A 20,343-nucleotide genomic window follows, 5' to 3' on the forward strand; every position below is an offset into this window, starting at 1 on the left:
TATTTTTGTAGGTTTCACCAGATTACAGGCATTCGCAGACTACATTCAAGTAGACGGCCCTGGCAGTTTCATAACAACAACCTCTATCCTTAGCTGGAGAGGATCTTGATGGCTTTGTCGCACAGAGAATGTTTCTCCTGTGATCAATGTTCTCCACTCTCCTGTGTAGTCTTCTGACCCTGGGAATGCTGAAAAGCTCCCAGATCCAAAAAAAAAGATTAACCAAAATATCCTAGTGCAGCTGGAATGTGATACAGCGGTTCCGTGGGAACTTAGGATTCAGTTCCTGAGCACCATCCATAAAATGAATTTTCCTTGTCGGAGATAAACAGTTCTGCCCCCTACCACCGCCCCTCCCCAAACCTTAATGGTAAATCTTTAGCCACGAAAGCCCATGGGGACTGATTTATAAAAAGTATATTAGAGAGTGGATGACAGGAGTTGTTACCAGCAAGTGAACTGTGAAATGTTTGTCTGAGTATATTCAGTTATAATAATCAGGGAGGGGCACTGGACCACAAAGAATTTGCTTCCTGAAAACTTTTGGGTGTATTTTATGCATTTTGAGCTGCTGACCATGAAAATCACTTTAAAACTTTTCTATCACACACTGTCTTTTAGGTATAACCTATTTTTGTGATTTCCTGTAGTATATTGCCCACAAAGCAAGCTGATTTGGTCAATCCAAGCCTGCATGGGCATCCATTCAGTGCCGGTACTATGCAAATGTTATCTTAGGCTTGGGCATGCCTAGCCAGGATAGATGCAGGATAGATAGATGCAGCAGCTCACATATTCAGATGCTGTGCATTTTGATAGAGATTGAATGCATGTTGAGGCACATGTTCTTCAGGCAATAGCATAGCGAGTGGTACTTAACAATAGCATTTATTGTCATCAGGAAGATTCAATACAGCAGAAATGACTCATCAATGCCACCAACACTGCAATGCTTTGTTAGATTTGTGGACAGTATACGCTTAAGGCTCAAAGGCGCATTATGACTGCACTTACTAAGAAAGTCTACGAGCTCTACTTCAGTTGTAAAATTGGTGACCAAGACAAAACCTGAGGTCCTCACATTTGTTGTGCAACGTGCGCATCATTATGCGATTAAACGTGTTAAATCCAATAAAAGTTAATTTAATCTTTCTCCAATTTCCTAGATGATACAACAAATCTGAAATTATCTTTATGTTCAGCTTGACGTGGTCTATCATAATCCTCAACTTCTTTTCAGAAAGCAAACATTTGAATAAAAATGTGAGAATAAAAATCAGTGAGAAAAATATCTGCAGTTAAATAAAGTGTGGCAACAAGAGGGTTCTCTGGATTCGGAATGTTCGATCTTACCTAATCTAGAATTGGAGAAGGCAATGGCATTTTTATGTGGGTGATCTCTACAATGGTTCCTGGTGAAGAGATTTGAGGACTATAGCCGATTTGAGGACTATACAACAAAGTCTGGGAGAATTGCATAATTCCATCTTCCATAACCTGGTGACCTCTGCATTCCATCAAATGGAACATCTTTAAAACACGCAATACTGCTCTGAAAATTGTTTACCACTCTCCAGGACAGGACGCTTCTCCCAGTCTCGGTCTTAAATTGCTTACTCTTTATCCTTATGGTTTGACTCTCAGTCCTAGATTCAGGATCATCCTTCCTGTTTGTAATCTGTCCAGTCATAATTATGTAGGCTTTTTTTTTTTAAGATCGCCTCTAAACCTTGCATGCAAAAAGTGACCATAAGCCTTAGTGACCACCTCTTCATGTGTCATTCCCACTGTTGCAGGTATCAGTCTGGTGGACCTTCCTTGAACTCCCTCCATAGCACGAATATCCTTCCTCTGCTAAAATAGCACTCAGGTACACCAGGGCTTTACACATTTGCAACAAGATATCCCTGCTCCTAGACTCAAATCATCTTACTCTGTTTTCCTTTTCAAAACTCCAAATCCACCTGATTCCTTATTTCAGCGACTTGTGTACAAGAACATCCAAGTCTTTCCTCTTTCCTGATCTATCACCATAGAAAATAGTTATGATGCATTCAATTCAAGTGGATAGAAGGAATGGAAGAAAGCAAAGGGGATGAATTTGAGAGGAGGAGGCAGAGGTATCCGAAGGACACTCTCTGTAGAAACAAAATTAATGTCCATTTTTAATTGTACAATGTTGAGAGTGTTATGCAATTAAGTATCAAAGTAATAAATTAACATATATAAAAACTTGCCTTTGTCAAGAACTTTGGAATAAATAAATTATTAAGTTTTTAAAAAAATTAACTTGGATAAAAACAAAATTAAATTTTATGCACAAAATCCTTTTACATTTTGGTTCCTCTTATATTGGGAAACATCTGCAAACAATAGCAAGCGAAACAGTGCAAAGTTAGGTAATTAAACACCTTACCAACATGAGTTTGAGCTGCAAAATGCAGAACGATGTGAATTTTTTCAGTTCCAAACAATAGCTTCATAAAATGTTCATCACAAATATCACCCTATGAATAACAAAAACAAAACATTTTAATCGTTACCATAAGAATTTAAATAAGGGCCTCAAAGATGAATAATTTAAAATGCCTCAACAAAGATTACAACTAAAAAAAATGCTCAGATAATCCTCAAATACATAAAACATCATGTGAAAAGGAATATGCAAGATCTTTTTTCTAAATATAAATACATAACTTACTGATCCTGAATTTGTGTGGCAATGGAGAGAGTTCACTAGAAAAATAACATTCTTATGTATCTCAAACTGCATCATTTATTTTTGGGTAGATGCAAACTTCCCATGGCAGTGTCCTGACTAACATTCATAACACCAAAATAAATACACTGGCCTTTTCAAAGGTAGTTAAAAGAGAGTAAATTGTTGATTTTGGAACCTTTTTTTCCTCAAAATACACCAATTACATTTGCTCAGTTGGGTGGATTCGAAAGGAGCCATGAAATTAACTGAAATGGATATGTTTCATAATATTCTGTGCAACCTTTATCTCTCAACCAACTTCACCAAAATAAATTAATTAGCTGCCTTTCTTGGTATTTACAGGACTTTACTGTGTCTGAATTGATTGCTATCTTTCACAGGTACCATTCCACAGATTGCGTGGAAGAGGACGAGTTGGTATAGTCAGCCTTTCATGAGTGAAACAAGGAAACACTTCAACAATGAAGTGAGGATGCACCAATTTACGTTAATCTTCCACGATGGGAAATTAAACTTTGCCAATAGTTAGATTTTTAATTAAATCTGAGATTGCTAAATATTTTGGTGACTGGAAATATTAAAAAATTTAGGCAGATTTTGAATTGGGCAACAGACCAACCTCAATCCCTCTGAACGGCACGATACTCTACTGCTGTTCATTAGTGTCATAAACATGTGTACTTTATGTGTTGTTTACTGATGGAGAGGTAATCATATAAATGTGTGATATCTTTCTAACTATTCTGACAATTACATAATTATTGCTGGATTTGTTGTGGTGTTTTTGTTGCATCCAACTTGCGTAACAAGATGAAGGAGATGATTGTGGACTTCAGGAGGACCAGGAACAACCACCCTCCACTACACATCAGCAACTCTGTAGTAGAGGGAATGGAGAGCACCAAGTTCCTTGGAGTTGACACTACTTGACTGGAAGGTGCAAAAGTGGCTGCACTTCCTGAGAAGACTGAAACGGGCAAGATTACCAGCTACCATTATGTCAACCTTCCATAGGAGCTCTATCAAGAATGGCTGCATCACAATGTGGCACAAGCTGCTGCAGAGAAATGGATCGGAGTCAATCTACAGAATCATGAGTGGCAGAGAGGATCACTGGAGTCTCCCTCTCTCCCAGCAACGTGATCTACCAGGATCACTGTCAAAAGAGGGTGCGCAAAATCGTTGAGGGCTCCTTCCACCCTGCACACAGCATCTTCCAGCTGCTCTTGTCAGGGAAGAGATACAGGAGGATCAGAGCCAGCACCACCAGGCTGAGGAACAGCTTCTTCCCATGGGCAGTGAGAATGCAGAATGACCAAAGAAACTGCTCCCACTAACCAACCGAGACTCTCATCTGTACAAGGCAATATTATTTATTGTGCCGATGAAATACTTGTCCTGCATATATATTATTTGTCTGTATGTGTGTGTTATGTCTGGTTATGTGTCTGCATGCTGAGGATTGGAGAAGGCTGTTTCGTCAGGTTATACTTGTACAATCAGATGACACTAAGCTGGACTTGACATGAGGTAGAAGGATTGTTGTCCCAGCATCAGAAATTCAGGTAGAACGTTCATTTATGGAAAATTTAGACAGGTCTGTTTCACCATGGTGAAAAGCACAATCCTTTTTCATTTACCAACTGTATTCCAAAAATTATTTCACACTGTGACTGGGGCAATATCATTAGGAATAAGAAAATGGCAAAGAAATAAAAAAAAAGATTTATCTTCACAGAACCTAGAGGCGCTGGTCTTCAGGCTTCTGTACCTTTTCCTCAAAGGTAGCAGCGGGAAGAGGTTGTGACCAGGGTGATAAAAATGGACAAAATTTGTTAGCTCGGAAGCCAATGAATCTTTTAAATTTTCTATCTCAAATCTTGATAGAAGCTCAGATCACTGAGGTCATTAAAAAAAAAAAGATTTTGACAGATTGGAATAAGGTTCAGGGTGTCAAGGGAGAGAAAGATAGTACAGAAATATAATATACGAGGTGAATCAGCCACAATCTTGCTGAATGACAGAGCTGACTCAAAGGGCCAGATCGCCTAACCAGTTCCAAGTTTTTATGACTTTTAAAAAATAAATCAGATCAAATACATTCCAAAGCAGTAACATCTCAATGCATTCACATTGTTGGAACAAAACAACATTGTCATTTAAATATTTTAAAATAAATTGTATAATTTATGGAATTGATGTTGAATGCTCCTTGATGTTATCTAGTCTGTTACAGAAGATCTGGCCCCTGGAAACTGTACCGTTCATTATTCAGACAACATTAAGGTTAAGGAGAGTTGGTGTTGCTCGGTGGAATTTGCTCAAAAAAAAGCTCTCTTTTCCAAATTTTATATTCAAAAGTTGTAATGTTATGAAGCTGGGCTCCCACACAAATAACTTTGAAATGATCAATCATCAATTAGCAGTTTAAGGGTGTAACAATAATTTAAATACCTGTATGAATTTGTAGTTTTTCCTGCTCGAAACCGATTTCAAGTTCTTTAGGCTTGCACAGTAATCAAGCTGCAAGAAGGATGTAATAATTAAAGAATCTGAAATAAAATATTGGACCCATTTTGTTTGGAATCACAACATTTACACTGTTGTTGTCAAGTCCGAATCGCCTCTATTTCAAGCACATCTAAACATTGATCATAACAAACACAGTCACCATGGCATCGTATCGACTTCTCCGTCATCCACTAGCCCACCAACCACCCCCTCTCTGTTTTCCTACCCTTCTGACTCCTTTCTTCCAGCTGCCCACCACCTACTCTTCTTTCTCTAATCAGAGAGCCACCCTTATTACCTCTCTCCCCATCTCCTTTCAGGTTTAACCCTCCCATCTGAATTCACCTGTTACCCCTTACCATTTTCCTTCCTCTCCTCCTTCCCTTTACCCCATCTCTCCCACCTTTTTATTCAGATGTCTATCTGTTTTACCACATTCCCGATAAAGTGCTCAGACCCAAAACGTATTGCCTTTTACTTCCTACAGATGCTGAGTTTATCCAGTTCTTTTGTATATTGCACTGGGCCCAAAGAATGTGCAGATTCACTTGTTTGATGTTCTGGTTAAATTGCTCTCAGCAGATCTGCCTAGAGCAGGGGGTGCTAGTAAGTGTAGCATATTCCTCCACATTCATCCTGTGGTATCCGATGAATCCGCTAACTGAGAGAATGGATTGCATATGGTATCTTGGGCTAACCATGCAGTGAAGCAGATGAGTGGTCAGAGTCTGTGTTGAGATTGGAAACAACAAGTGTCAGGAATCTGGGTATGTGAGAAGCTGGAACTGGAGCTCAGAGCAGCGTAGACAGAACCAGGCTTGGGAAAGGCAGGTTCAGGAACTTGTGTAGGTTTGCAGCCAATGTTGGAGACTGTTGAGGCTATCAAGCTGTAAGATACAAGCTGAACCTTGCACAGAGCTACCATGTTGACAGAAGGATGTCTGTTATATGTCATTGCAGCCTTAGAGTTATTGCCAGTGGGATCTGCATTGTTTTGTGATCTGTTGTTAGTCTATACTCTTATACCACACAAATGAGGACGTAATGTGGCACAATTTCATTGTTGTCGCAGACTCACCTTGTCCAAATTTATGATCAAACAATCTGGATATCTTTCCAGCAGGCAAATAATCACATGCGAAGCACTTCAAAAGAAAAGCACATTTGATCACTCACTTTGTTTAGAATAAATGATGCAGCTCAAGTCATTTTCTAAGTCTTTCTCAACAAATTTTCCCTCACCTATTTAATATTTCACTAGAATCCTCTGTTAAATCCTCATCCAATGCTTGACTTCAGTCAGCTTTAATGCCTTAGAAATAACCATCAGTTCCTTTTTTCTCTTGCTCTGCAGGTGATGGTTGTGACATAAATTTATCAACATCCACTGCAGCTGTTTTTCCACACACAAGCTTTAAATTAGCTTGAAAAAAAAACCTAATTAACTAATAAATCACAAAAACTCCAATTTTCAATCCGAAAGGGCGAGTCCCCATAAAATGTTACGAGCCCAGAGGATCCCAAAATCCAGCAGCAATAGATATTCACCAAGACAAATGGTTACTTAAACAAAAGTTGCTTTTAATTATCTTTAAACATGAAAATAGAATCAAACTTTAACTTATCACTATTGACTTACGCACGTGTATGTAATGTGTGCGTAAGTTCAGAAAAATTATTTGGTTCACAGTCCAATCTCACATCTCATTCCTCCAATTTCACTGGTTGCAGGCAATTCTTATACTGTGCACAGCTTTTAACATTTATAAAGTTCACCAGGCTTTGGTGCTTGAAAGGTAAATGGTACCGCTCAGGAAGGATCTTGTTGATTTTCACAGAGATTTGTTGTCCTCGGACATCCACAACTGATATACTTCCATCAGCCACTTCAGTGGCTCACTGATCAAACTTGCCACTTCAAGGTTCTCCAGATGATAACCTCTTTCTTTCAGGTCACCACAGAGTTCATTTTTGTTTCCCTTAGTCCAAGTGAAACATTAGGCAGCTGATCCTCTCCATTTGGATGAACCACAAGGGTTTGACCAGGCCATCTTCCAAATGGGGCTTTCAACAAGCTTGCCAGCTTGTCCTGTTCCACTCCCAGCTTCTGCTGGCTGTAACACTATAGAAGTGATCTGTGTGTGTGTGTCTCTCTCTCTCTACCTCTCTGAGAGAAAGCCTGTTTGACTTTCTCTGCTTGCAAAACCACATGATCCTCTTGGACATCTCCAGACAATCTGTGGCTCCAACAAGATCTTGCCTTTGTAAACAACAATCCATTAGTGATGTCTCTTGAGCACTCTTCAAAGCTCTCGCAAAAGCTGTGGATCCGATATGTCTAGCAGTAGCAATGCTCCAGTATTTAAAATAAGATTTGTTTTAAAGTGTTTGTATGTAACCTACTCTAACAAACCTTTCCCAATTTATCTCCCAAAAACATATCTATATACTCTGCCACACTAGCCATAGCTGAAGCCAATCTCAAAAAAGCAATTTGAAATCTATTTAATTTCAATTGTAAACTAATCCTCTTAATATTACCCAATGAAAACATCACAGGATCTAATAAAAATGTCACTTTCAAAATAACTTCTAGAAATTCCTGGTTTCTTCCAAAAGGGTTTCACCGCCTCACATGACCAAGTAGAATGTCAAAAAGAACCTATATCCTTCTGACATCTAAAACATATATCCGAAGAAATAAAATTTCCTTAATTTTTCTGGAGTTAAATATAATTGAAGAATAAAATTATAATGAACCAATCGATACCTTACATTTACAATTTTAGATACACTATCCCTACATAAATTCATTCCCAATCATCCTGAGAGATACATACACCAAAATCTTTCTCCCATTTCAATCTAGGTTTATGAATATCTGGCTTAAGCATTTTTTTTCTGTAATAAAGCATACATCTCAGATATAAATCCTTTCTTACCACCCTCAATAAGTAAAATTTCAAACTTAGATTGTCTAAGTAACCATAGAGTATGTCCAAAATTACCCAACAATAAGGCTTTAATTTGATAGTAAGAAAACAAAAGAGTATTTGAAGATATACCATATTTCTCTTTCATTCTTTGAAAAGAATAAAATATCCTGCTTCATAACCATCTTGCAACAATTTAATACCCTTTTGATCCCTTAACTTTAAAAGTTGATTATCAAGTGTAAAAGGGAAAAAGTTATTTTGATAGAATGGAGTTTTATCTGAAAGCTTGCCTTAAGTGCCGATGACTTCATTATTTTTATACTATAAATCCATTAAGTGTTTCAAAACAGGTAAATGATTAATTACTCAATAATTTAGGATTCCATCTATAGATAAACTGATCCATCTTCTTCTCACCAATCTGTGATAGTTCCATATCAAAGGTTTATCCACTTCAAACATCCTATTAATAAATTTCAATTGTGCTGCATCAAAATAATTTTGAAAATTAGGAAGTTGCAAGCCTCCTAATACATATTTCAGTTAATTTCTGTAATTATACCCTTAACATTTTACCTTTCCATAGAAATTTCCTCACCAAAGCATTTAAATCCTTAATTTTTTTTTTGAGGAATCTTAAAATATATATCAAATTCAAGAAAAAATATTCATTTTGATACAATTAACTCGTCCTATTAATGTAATCGGTAAATCTGTCCTTCGACTCAAATCATATTTAATTTTAAACAATAAAGGCAAATAATTCATTTCATATAAATGACTATAATTAAATTTTCGGCGACACTAGGTATTATTCTATTTAGGAGAATCCTAGCGAAGATTTTGCCTGCAATGGAGAGCAGCGTGATTCCCCTGTAGTTTGAGCAGTCTGATTTCTCGCCTTTGTTTTTGTACACTTAAATAAGGCTCAAAGAATTACCGAGGAGCCCGAACATCCACCACACGGTACCCTTGATCTACTTGAACCTAGAGATACTGGCCCTGGCCAAAGGTCGTGCGAAAACAAGTTTTTACCAGGTTAGGGTAGTCATTTTTAGCCAGAAGCTAATGAATACAACAGCTCATCGGAGGTTGTGACAACGGGATCACTGCCTACCTAGCACAGTCTTCCAGCACTGCAATTGAATGCCCTCTCCCTCCCTGGATGAGTGCACTTCCAATCTGACTTGGTCGTGCCCAAGTACTTTACCCACCACTCTCGACATTCAATAAAATCAAAAAATTCTCAATGCAGGAAAATGTGAACTAAATCTGGAAACACTCAAGCAGGTCAGAACGAGGACAAGGAGCAGCATTTCAATTTCCCAGGTCTCCTACCGAGTATCCCAAGCACTGGGCACAAATCCTGCCCGCCCTTCCGAGCAGCGACTTCCCCCTGCCCTGCAGCCGATGGGCGGCCACAGCCCTGACCCCCCTCCCCCGTGCCAACCCCCACGGCGTCCACAATAAGCAGAGGGTCCCCGTCAGATCGGCGCCCGGACCGAACATCAGACACGTACATGAAGCCGGCGCCGCCCGTCACTAGCAGCCGCTTGCCAAACGGAGCTGGGGCCACGTCGAGTCCCCAGGCCGACGCAGACATCCTCCTATCTGTAGCTGTAGCTGCCGTAAAGTACGGACACTTAGTCTTTTTTTAAAAAACAGTCTAAACGCTTCTAAAATGCCCATGTTACCAAAGGAATAACGACAGCGTTTTAGCCGTGGTGCGGATCATTATCGTTGCAGGGGCGTTGGAAGCATCTGATTGCTTTTTGCCACAGTTCTTGCTGACACTTTACTACACGTCGGAGAGTCGTGGCGAGGCGGCTGCTGCGACGGGCTGGCTGTGCCCGCTGGGCTTGAGGCTCGCGAACGGGGTCCCCTTGCGCCCCGTGGGGTCGGGACTTGGGGAACGAGACCGGTTGGTGGCGGAGAAGAGCGGAGCGACGGGGCAGGTGGGAGAGGAGAGGCTCGCGTTCGGGAGCTCAGCCTGGTGACTTTCGCAGGAGCGGTGACGGGGATTTCCCGGAGTGACGGGGTGGGGGGGGGGGGGGGGGGGCGCAGCAAGTTGCTACATTCCTCTTTCATGGGAAGTTCCCCGGTTAATGGCGTGGAATCTTTCGGTTTACGTTTTTTTGTTGCAACTTGGTTTAAAGTACGAACAGCAGCATAATATTTAACTATTCTCCAGTGACGATGTTTGTTAACGTGTACATCGACTGAAATTCGCAGCTGAACAGGAAATTTGTAAAATAAAACACCCTTATAACAACGATATACTAAAAAAAATTGAATTCAAAAGGCAAAAAATATTCAAAATAGATGGATAATTAATATTCCCAGTTCACCTCGTGCAAATAAGTTACTTAACTTTAGTGCAGACAGTCCTGCTGAGGTGTTGTCGGAGTCCCTGATTAATGTAACCCCTTAATATGCACATTGAAATGCACTGAGCAACAGTTGGTTGTTTATATTGGTTTTCTTCCTCCGTCATTATGTAATTAGGGTAAATTTATATATATATAAATAATTATATAAATAATAATACTATAGGCCTTATAAAGTGAGGGATGTCAGTAAACTCGTGAAGTTATTGCCTCTAATTGATCGTATTATCTCAGTGAAATATTTTTTGGAAATATATCTTTGATTAAACTACTGGTCATAGGCCTTCTTTGTCTCCCTAGCCAAAAATTTCATGTTTCGTATTCATTTGACCCAGTAAGATAGATGTATTCCAGAGCTGTTGAAGCATCTCTTATTATTATATATATATAATATATGGTACATGGTTTGATTCAAGATTCAATTTATTGTTATTGTCATAAAACAGTGTCAAATCACATGGAAGTGCTGTAAGGCAGACAGATTTGTCATGGTCAGAAATTGCCATATGAAGCAGAGAAAGAGAAGCAAAGGAGAGTCCCCCAGAACCGCCAAATGTCTGTAGATTCACCCCCCCCCAATGCTTCCCCAGCCACACAGTGTCCAGTCCAAACCATTGGTGACCCGAGCTCCAGATCCGAACCTCTGACCCTGTCAGGAACCCCTCAGCGCCTTCGGCACCTCCTCACATCCTGGTTCCAATACCTGGTACCTCTTCAGCCAATTTTGAGCCAGCAAGTATAGTCAGGGCCAGTTTTCGCCTATTTGATCAAATTGGGCCCCGCGCATGTGTTTGAGCCCAGGCCTTGTGACGGACTTTGTTTAAACTGGTAAGAAAATAATAATACTATAGGCCTTATAAAGTGAGGGATTTGTCAGTAAACTCGTGAAGTTATTGCCCTTAATTGGTCGTATTATCTCAGTGAAATATTTTTTGGAAATATATCTTTGATTAAACTACTGGTTATAGGCCTCCTTTGTCTCCCTAGCCAAAAATTTCATGTTTCGTATTCATTTGACCCAGTAAGATAGATGTATTCCAGAGCTGATGAAGCTTCTCTTATTATTATCAAGATCAAAACAATAAGAGAACTTGTACTTTAATACGAGATTGAGAGAGCGTCATGCGAGCCTAGGGCCTAGCCTATAGCCTAGGCTTAAGCAGTTAGCCTGAATGTAAATAGCCTAGGCCTAAGCGTAGAATTTCTGACAAGTTAGCAATTGTAGATGGAATTGGTGAGGATATTCGGGTCATGTAAAGATGAATAACCCCAAGTTAGGTTAGTTTAAGCTGATCTTTACTAGGCTAGGTCGCTGTGGGGGTTATAGTCTACATCTTTATGAGCTGGTTTACAAGGTTATTCAGCTATAGGGGCATTTACTGTACATCTCGGGGTTATTCATCTTTACAAGATCCGGATATTCTTCACAAGGCTGCCTCTGGTCATTGTTTCATAATTTTGCAGTGGCTTGATTTAGTATCAAAATAGTACTAGGCGACTGTTACTAACTATGCTATTGCACTGCCAGGGCTTAATATAGCTTACTTCATGTTTTTGGTGATTTGCGGAAATTGTTTTCTTCGGGGGCAAATTTCATCCGTTACACGCATCAGTTTTTCCGTCGATTTTTCTAGCCATATATCTAGCGACAAACTAGAGCTAGACATTCGACTAGAAAATCAGTTAAAAAAATGGCAAAATTAAAGTGCATCCCCCCATTCTGGAATGTAACCTTAATTAACATAACCTAACCTAACTAACCTAACCATTACTAAAACAAAAAGGCAATTCTTACATTATTTGAAGTTGTCGTCATTCAACAAATCCAGAATTGGTTGTTTGTTTTGCTGTTCGGTGTCGTTCTCAAGTTGAGAGTTGGGTGTGTTGTTCCAAGGTCAGCAGTTGACGTTGGAACAACGTAAAGCTAACAAACAAAATGACGAGGGATTGACGTTGGTTTCTTACGTTGTGCCAATGACGATGACAACATTGTTCCACTGTTGGAACAACGTAGACATGTTATCAGGGATATCGAGTCCAATTTTATAACAAATTGCTAAGTCGAGTTTTTTTGTGTAATTTTAAGTCTAAACATTTTAAAATATACTTTTACCTTCTTTACCTTAAAAATATAGCCCAGAGAATTAGCAGTTTAAAATTTGTATGTCATTTTACATGGGAAGCACAAGCAGAGATAGAGACAAAGGGCATAAATATTTAAGTGGCAACCAGAAACGAGCACTGGCCAAGGCTAAGGTAGCTGAAATTGAAAAACATAGAGTGGCTATCACAAAATTCCTTGTCACTCCATCTTTGAAATGCCCATGTATTGAGGATGAAGAAAACAAAAACAATTCAGAAAATGACAATAAAGCCTTGAGTCCAATTACAGTTGATGAATACAATGATGAAATCGATAACAAGTTAGAAAAGGATGACACAGCTGTGAATCAAATTGAAGACGATCTCAATACACCAGAAGACAGTGCCAAAGCAGAAAATTCACTTATAACCGAAAAAGACCATGCCCAAACATCACGTAATGATAGATCATCCATGAGTACGGTTGTAATTAACATTTATGATGACCCAGCCAACTGGCCAGCATACATAAATCAAAATGTAAGAGGTTACTTAATAATGAAAGGTCCTCCTATTCCAGTGAATAACTTTCCACAAAATGAAAAAGGATTGTGTTTTTCAAAGTTTCACTGTAAGAGGAAACTTCCAAATGGGGAGTGTGTTGAAAGACCTTGGATTATATACGCTCAGTCTGGTGATAGAATTTATTGCTTTTATTGTAAACTCTTTAGTAAGAACATAACCAGTGCATTATCAACAAGTGGATTCAACATCTGGTCTAATCTTCATACAAGGTTGTGTGAGCATGAAAATTCTAAAAACCATTTGGAAGCCACCTGGAGTTTCTGGGAGTTACACCAAGACTTTGTCGTGGACAGACAATTGACAAAGAACTTGAAATAATAGTCAATGAACATGCAAAGCACTGGCAGCAAGTATTCAAAAGGCTAGTAGCAATAGCGCAGTTTCTTGCTGAGAAAAATCTAGCATTTAGAGGAACAGAGGAAAAAGTTGGTAATGAGAGTGTACACAATGGAAACTTTTTAGGTCTTGTTGAGCTGTTTGGAAAGTTTGACCCTGTTCTTGAAGAACATTTGCAAAAAGTCAAAACCCACGAAATTCATAATCACTATTTAGGAAAAGATACTCAGAATGAACTACTAGACATGATGGCTAGAGCTGTTTTGAATGAGATACTGAAACGCGTAAAAGCAGGTAAGTACTATGCCATAATTTTAGACTACACACCTGATGAGTCACCAAGAGCAAATGTCTCTAACGATCAGGTATGTGTCTGATGGTAACTTTGCTCCTTCAGGTGTTTATGAACATTGCATAAAGTTTATGCAGGTTGAAAGTAGCACAGGAGAAGATTTATATAAAACATTATTAAAACACACTGAAGGAATTAAATTTAGAAGTGAAAGACATTCGAGGCCAAGGCTATGACAATGGTAGCAACATTAAAGGTCACACATCTGGAGTACAACCATGACTGTTGATAATTCAAGAGCTTTCTTTGTACTCTGTGCATGTCACAATTATAACCTTTTACTCGGAGATGTAGCGAAGTGTTGTCCAGATGCTATAACATTTTTTGGGATCTTGCAAAGGATCTACATATTGTTCTCTGCAACAACTAAGAGGTGGGCAGTTTTTAACAAACATGTACCTGGGTTATCAGTGAAACCCTTGAGCAACACAAGGTGGGAGTGTCGGATTGATAGTGTTAAAGCTATTCGTTATCAGGTTGGAGAAGTATATGATGCACTTGTGGAAATATTAGAGATAACAGATGAGCCCAAGGTAAAAGCAGAAGCTGAATCTTTATCAAACCAGCAAAAAGACTACAAATTTTTAGTTTCTTTGATATTTTGGCATGAATGTAAGCAAGGAACTACAAGGTGAAACAAAGGACATTGATGAAGATATAAACTCATTATGAATTGGCTGAAGCTGTTGAATTACCATTGGAGTGTAGACAATTTCAAGAAAAAAAACTACATAGAAGGAAGAGAATGTTTTCATATGAGGCAAAAAGATCAAGCTTTAGATGATCCAAAAGAAGCATACAGAGTTCAGTGCTTCAGCTTAGTGCTAGACAAAGCTATTCAATCTTTAGAGCCTAGATTTAAGCAGATTAAAAGCCATGTAAAATTATTTGGATTTTTAAATAACTTTCAGAGCTTATAAAAGGTGGAAATAAGGAAACACACAGGAGACCTTGAAACAGCTTTAACTGACACCATACTAAAACAGAGCACTGATGGAGGGGTAGTTACTGAAATAACTAAAGACGTAGATGGTTATCTGTTGGCCGAAGAACTTGAAGCTCTGAAAACTTTTCTTCCCTTCAGTGTCGTTAAGCTTCAAGCTCTGTTTGAATACCTGGTAGTAAGCAATCAATTCACAGTATTTCCTAATGTTTTTATTGCTTTGACCATTTACTTAACAATGCCCTTAACAGTTGAATCGGGTGAAAGAAGTTTTTCAAAACTGAAACTGATTAAAACGGTCAACAATTTCACAAGAGAGACTAAACAATTTGGCGATGCTATCTATAGAAAATGACATTACTAAAACCATTGACTTTGAAATTATTTTGAAAGATTTTGCAAATAAAAAATTCAGAAAAGTCTGTTTCTAAAAGACCTGTGCATAAACAGTATGTCTGTAATTGTCTTAACTTGTATTAAAAAATAAAAACTTTCATATTGTCTTTCAATATTTAGTATATCAAGCATTTAATGCTTTTTGGCTAAGACTGGCATACTACACGAAATATAAAACATCAATTTCGACTTTTGTAGAGTAGAGGCCCCGCTATCTATTTTCTAAGTGGGCCCCGCAATTCCTAGCACCGGCCCTGAGTATAGTAAGTAATCAATTGAGTAATGGCTGCAGCAAGTAAGAATTCTGGTGTGTCCGTGCATTGTCTGTGTATGTGGCAATGAACTCACTTTATTCATTGTTTATTTAACTGCATTTCATCTGCTGGGGTCTAACTAGTTGAATAACATGGGCCATGAAAATGTAAAAGGTTACTTGTTAGTTGATGAGAGAATTCTCTTTAATGATGTAACTATGGTCGACAACATTGCAAGGGAACTGAGAGGTGAGTGAGGGAGGGGGTGTGGAATCTGTCTGTTGGGAGCATGGTGCTGCCAATAAATTATAACTCCAGGACAAATCGTGCCACAACGTTGTTCATCTCTGAACAAGCTGAGAACACGAATGTCATAGACCAAGATGCTGGGTTTAGAAAGTAGGCCAAAACAAGCAACTAATACAGTCTGTCTTGATGAAGGATGGACCGTTCCTTTCTTCCACTGATGCTGCCCGACCCCGCTAGGTTCCTCCAGCAGGCTGTTTATTGCTCATTACCTATTATGTAAGGCAGCACATTGACCAACCTCACCAGGTGTAAGTACACACTACAGGCATTATTTAGAATGATGCTCCAACCCTGATACCTGCAGGTTTGAGTGCAATGTTGAATCATACAAAATGGGGCTTTAAAGACTGGGAACTGCACACTTTTCTACAGACAGGCGCAAAGAAGTCGACTAGTGGATAAATGGGCACTTTGTGAGGCTGTGCACTCAATGAATGAAGTTCAAAATGGTCCTTCGTCACTTGGAGCAACCATCTTCAGTGATTCCCATGATTCAGTAGGAATGTTGGATTTCAAGGAGGTTTTAAGCACAATTTCCTCTGTTTACTGGATAATAGCTTACCATGAATTCAAATTCAAGTTCATTCTCACACGTAGTTTATTGTCACATGCAGTGATAGAGATTGTTTTGCGAGCAGACCAGTTAGGCATCTCATACTTAGTACAACAGTCGAAAAGTGCAGAGTTACAGGGAGAGATTAGTTGGTACTGAGGAAAGGCAACATAATTTTACTATTTTGGGGTTCATTCAAGAGTCTGATAACAGCAGCGAAGAATTTGGTGGAGCAGGATCTCACACTCGCGAATCTTCTTCCTAATGAGAGGGAGGTGAAGAGAATGTGGTTGGGGTATGGTGAGTATTTTAATACGTTGGCTGCTTTTCCAGGGCAGCAGGAGTTATAGATGGAGTTGACAGCAGGAAAAGGGGTATGTGTGATGGCTTGAACTTCATTCACAACCTATGCAGCTTCTTCCTGTCTTCGGTGAAGCACTTTCCACCTCACACAGTGATGCACGTTGACAGGAAGCTTTCAATGGTGCACCTGTAGAAGTTATTAATGAATGCAGATGATGTACTGAATTTCCTCTGAGCCAGTTGGCTGCTTCGTCAGATCTATCAGAGTCTTTGGTACTGGATGAGGGAAAATTTGCTCCCAACTAAATATTGGGAAGTTTGGAGAAGTTGCCTACAATCTCTGCTATTTGTTTCTCATACCACGATCCTGTTTATCTCTCCAGAAACTTTCAAACACTGCAAGTTTTTAGCTAAGTCACTTTTTATTTTAAATGAGCTTCAGATCATAAATCTGCACCATTGCTAACATCTATTGGTAAGATTATCACAGTCTCCTCTTACTTCAGCTTCTCTGCCTCTGAATCCCACATCTGTGCCTTCATTAGTACCAGATTTGATTACAATTGATGTGTGGACATCCTTCCTTTTATGACTCAATGTAATAATCATCCAAAATATTGATATCTGTGAATTAAGTCTGCCAAATCCTTTTCACCCAATGCCTTTCCTACCTCCAAAGGTAATCACTCTACGAGTGGCTCCTATGCCTTCATCTTCTGGACCCATAATGTTTGGAGTTAATTAGAACAATGCAGAAGGCCAAAAACTGAGTGAGAGCTTGATGGAGAATTAAAAGGACAGATACCTGGAAGTTCAGGATCACCCTTTCAGATTGCATTAATGTGTTTTGCAAAGTCATCATCCGATCTGAGCTTAATTTTCTCCAATGTAGACAAGACCTATCTATATTGGAGGTTGGCTAATCATAGTCTCAGTGAAGTCCACACACTTGCTGTCTAAGTTGAAGGGTTTGAGGAAAGAAGCTCAATATTCTTTTTTCAGCAGAATCTCGGGAATTTTTCTCGAGTGACTGGACATCTTGCAGAGAAATACCTAGGGATCAGTGATTCGTGAGCCATTGGGAAATTATTGGGTCAATGGAAGGCGATCAGCCCTCACTAGAATGCTGGTTTGGATGGGAGAACTGAGAGTTGAATGTGGCAGATGTATGGAGCCACAGCCACAGTGACTCATCAAACATCAGATTCAAAGGACCTAACCTCTAGTAGCCTTCCAATTTCAAAGTTCTTTTAAACAATTGCAGGTAGAGATTTTGCATTTCCCTTCTGCACTTAATTTTTGGTTCCTATATCCATTTTGGCTTGCACTGTCATTTTGTCATTTACTCTCTCCTGACCTATCCTGTCATGTCATGGACCATTCCTTTTATCCTCTTTCTCTTAAACCTTGTCTTGAATTTAATTTTTACCTGCTCTGGAAAAAAAGATGATTAAACTGATCCGTCAGCCATATTTATTGCTTGCTGCGTTTTTCCAACATGTTCTGCTGCTTTTATTTCAAATGTTGTTATTCATGTTGCATTGCCCCACATGCATGAAGGTCTCTCTGGTTCCCTGCTGAAATGGCTTTTAATGCTGCTGTGTTTCCAAAGTAGGTAGCTTAGGGTTGAGAATAACTTGCTTCGATTTCAGTTAGGGAGTGGCTATTGTGGCCAATATAGGATCTGTAGATCTGCACATGTGCCAACCCATAATTGAAAAGGAGACAGGTTATCTCCAACCCTGACTGATTGTCTGACAACCTACTGTAGGTGGGTAAAAGGTGACATACAGAGCAGATGAGTGGGTAATTAGAAGGTGGTGTATTCTGCTACGGGTTTTGCTAAGCTTCCATGTGGACCTAATGAAGCGACTCAAGTTCTTGGTCCCTTCACAGATGTTGCCCGACCCTGGCCCTGGCTCGGTAGCCTGACTTGCTTCAGTCTTTTCAACAAGTGCAGTCACTGTCGTGCCTTCTGGACCAGTGAGGAGATCTGGGTCTATGATAGATCACTTGTTAAGTGGACTCCAAGGAAATTGGTGCTCTCTACTCTCTCCACGACAGAGTTATTGATGTGGTTGCCCCTGATCCTCCTGAATTTCACAATCATTTCCTTCATCTTGTCCATTTTGAGACTCAGGTTGTTACTCTCGCACCATATCACGAGATTTTCCACCTTCTCTCTTGTAGTGCGACTCATCGTTGTTGCTGATGAGGCTGACTACAGTTAGTGTTATTTGCAAACCTGATGACTCTGTGGGAACTGGATCTAATGATGCAGTCGTGGGGCAGTCATGTGAATAGGAGCAGGCTGAGCACCCAACCCCAAGGCGCGCTAATGCTCAGCATAACAGTGCTTGACATTTTGCTCCTGTTCTGGACGGACTGTGCTCTTTCCGTCAGGAAGTCGAGAATCCAGTTACAGAGAGGGGTGTTGAGTCCCAGCGAGGACAGCTTCTTCTCCAGTCTCTGGGGAATGATCGTATTAAATGCTAAGCTGGTCAATGAACAGCACCCTGGCATATGAGGTGTTGTTCTCCAGGTGGGTGAGGACCTGTTAAGCACTCATCTTGTAAAGCAGCCGCATGTGTAGCACCTTGTCAAGGGCCTTTTGATGGTCCAAACACACAAAATCCCCTGCCTATCCTTCAAATAAAGAGTGAACTGATTTAAATTCCTGAAGGTCACTCTCGGAGGACCTTTCCTGGACCTGTCATCGTGAAGAAAGCACATCAGCACCTCTACAATCTTGGGAGTGTGTGGATGTTTGCAATGTCATTGGGAACTTTGGCAAGCTTCTACAAATTTGTAGTGCAAAGTGCGCTGATTGCTGTATCATAGCCTTGTATGGGGGCACCAATATGTCAGAGTAGAAAGCCCTGCAAAAGGTAGTGGGTAAAGCCCAGTACATCACAGGCAAAACTCTCCCACTCATCAAGAAAATCTACTTGGAACATTGCCGCCAGAGAGCAGCAACGAGCCACACCACCCTGGATGTGCTCTGTTCTCGCTGCTGCCCTCAAGAAAGAGGTACAGGTGGCAGAGGACTAGTACCTCCAGGTTCAGGGACAGTTGCTACCCCCAACCCACTACCATCAAACTCCTGAACAACTGACTCATTCAAGAACTCATTGAAGGGCACCTACTTTGCTCATTATTTATTATTTAATATTTTTTTTTGCATTCTCACTTTCAATTTGTTTATTTTCCCTTTTTTTGGTTTTCATTTCCTTCTTCTTGAGAACAGTTTAGTTACCGATGATTAGAAATTCTGCCTGGCTCACTGGGAAATGAATCTCAGGGTTGGGTGTGATGTAATGTATATACTCTTAGAATAAATTTGGACTTAAGAACTTTGCAGAATAGTTTGCAGCTCCCACACGGACCTTGTATATTTAGCCTCATCAAAACCCAGGAAACTAGAATGTAAACAAGTTTCATCATTGTTCCTGGGGAGTGTGAAGAAGAAATTAGCTCTATTTTGGCAGGAAATGTATTATAATCAAACTGTAATATTCTGACAATGAAGAAAAAGAGATTTGGAGCTCTGAAGGGCTTGATCTTTGACCACTAACCTTTGACCACTGGGGTTTTACCTTTCTTGGGCCTATTTAAGTCATGTAGCAGACATAATGTGGCAAAAGATATAAACTAAGCACATCAATGAGCATCAA

At 39.6% G+C, this 20,343-nt stretch overlaps 1 protein-coding gene across 2 annotated transcripts in view; it reads right to left on the bottom strand.

Annotated features, from left to right (window-relative positions):
• LOC138739015 (dTDP-D-glucose 4,6-dehydratase-like) overlaps positions 1 to 10,191 on the bottom strand; it is a 58,283-nt gene extending 48,092 nt beyond the window's left edge. Inside the window, exons 1-4 of one of the 2 annotated variants that reach the window (XM_069890345.1) lie at positions 9,864 to 10,191; positions 6,312 to 6,378; positions 5,177 to 5,245; positions 2,417 to 2,507 (exon numbers count right to left, since the gene is read on the bottom strand). In XM_069890345.1, coding sequence (XP_069746446.1) covers positions 2,417 to 2,507; positions 5,177 to 5,245; positions 6,312 to 6,378; positions 9,864 to 9,904 — 268 coding nt within the window. In that variant the 5' untranslated portion in view covers positions 9,905 to 10,191. Of the gene's footprint in view, positions 1 to 2,416; positions 2,508 to 5,176; positions 5,246 to 6,311; positions 6,379 to 9,689 lie in introns of both variants that reach the window. The other variant, XM_069890344.1, reaches the window with a different exon arrangement.
• Between the last annotated feature and the right edge of the window lie 10,152 nt (positions 10,192 to 20,343).

This window comes from Narcine bancroftii, chromosome 7, assembly GCF_036971445.1.
Source record: "Narcine bancroftii isolate sNarBan1 chromosome 7, sNarBan1.hap1, whole genome shotgun sequence".
Classification (NCBI taxonomy): domain Eukaryota; kingdom Metazoa; phylum Chordata; class Chondrichthyes; order Torpediniformes; family Narcinidae; genus Narcine; species Narcine bancroftii.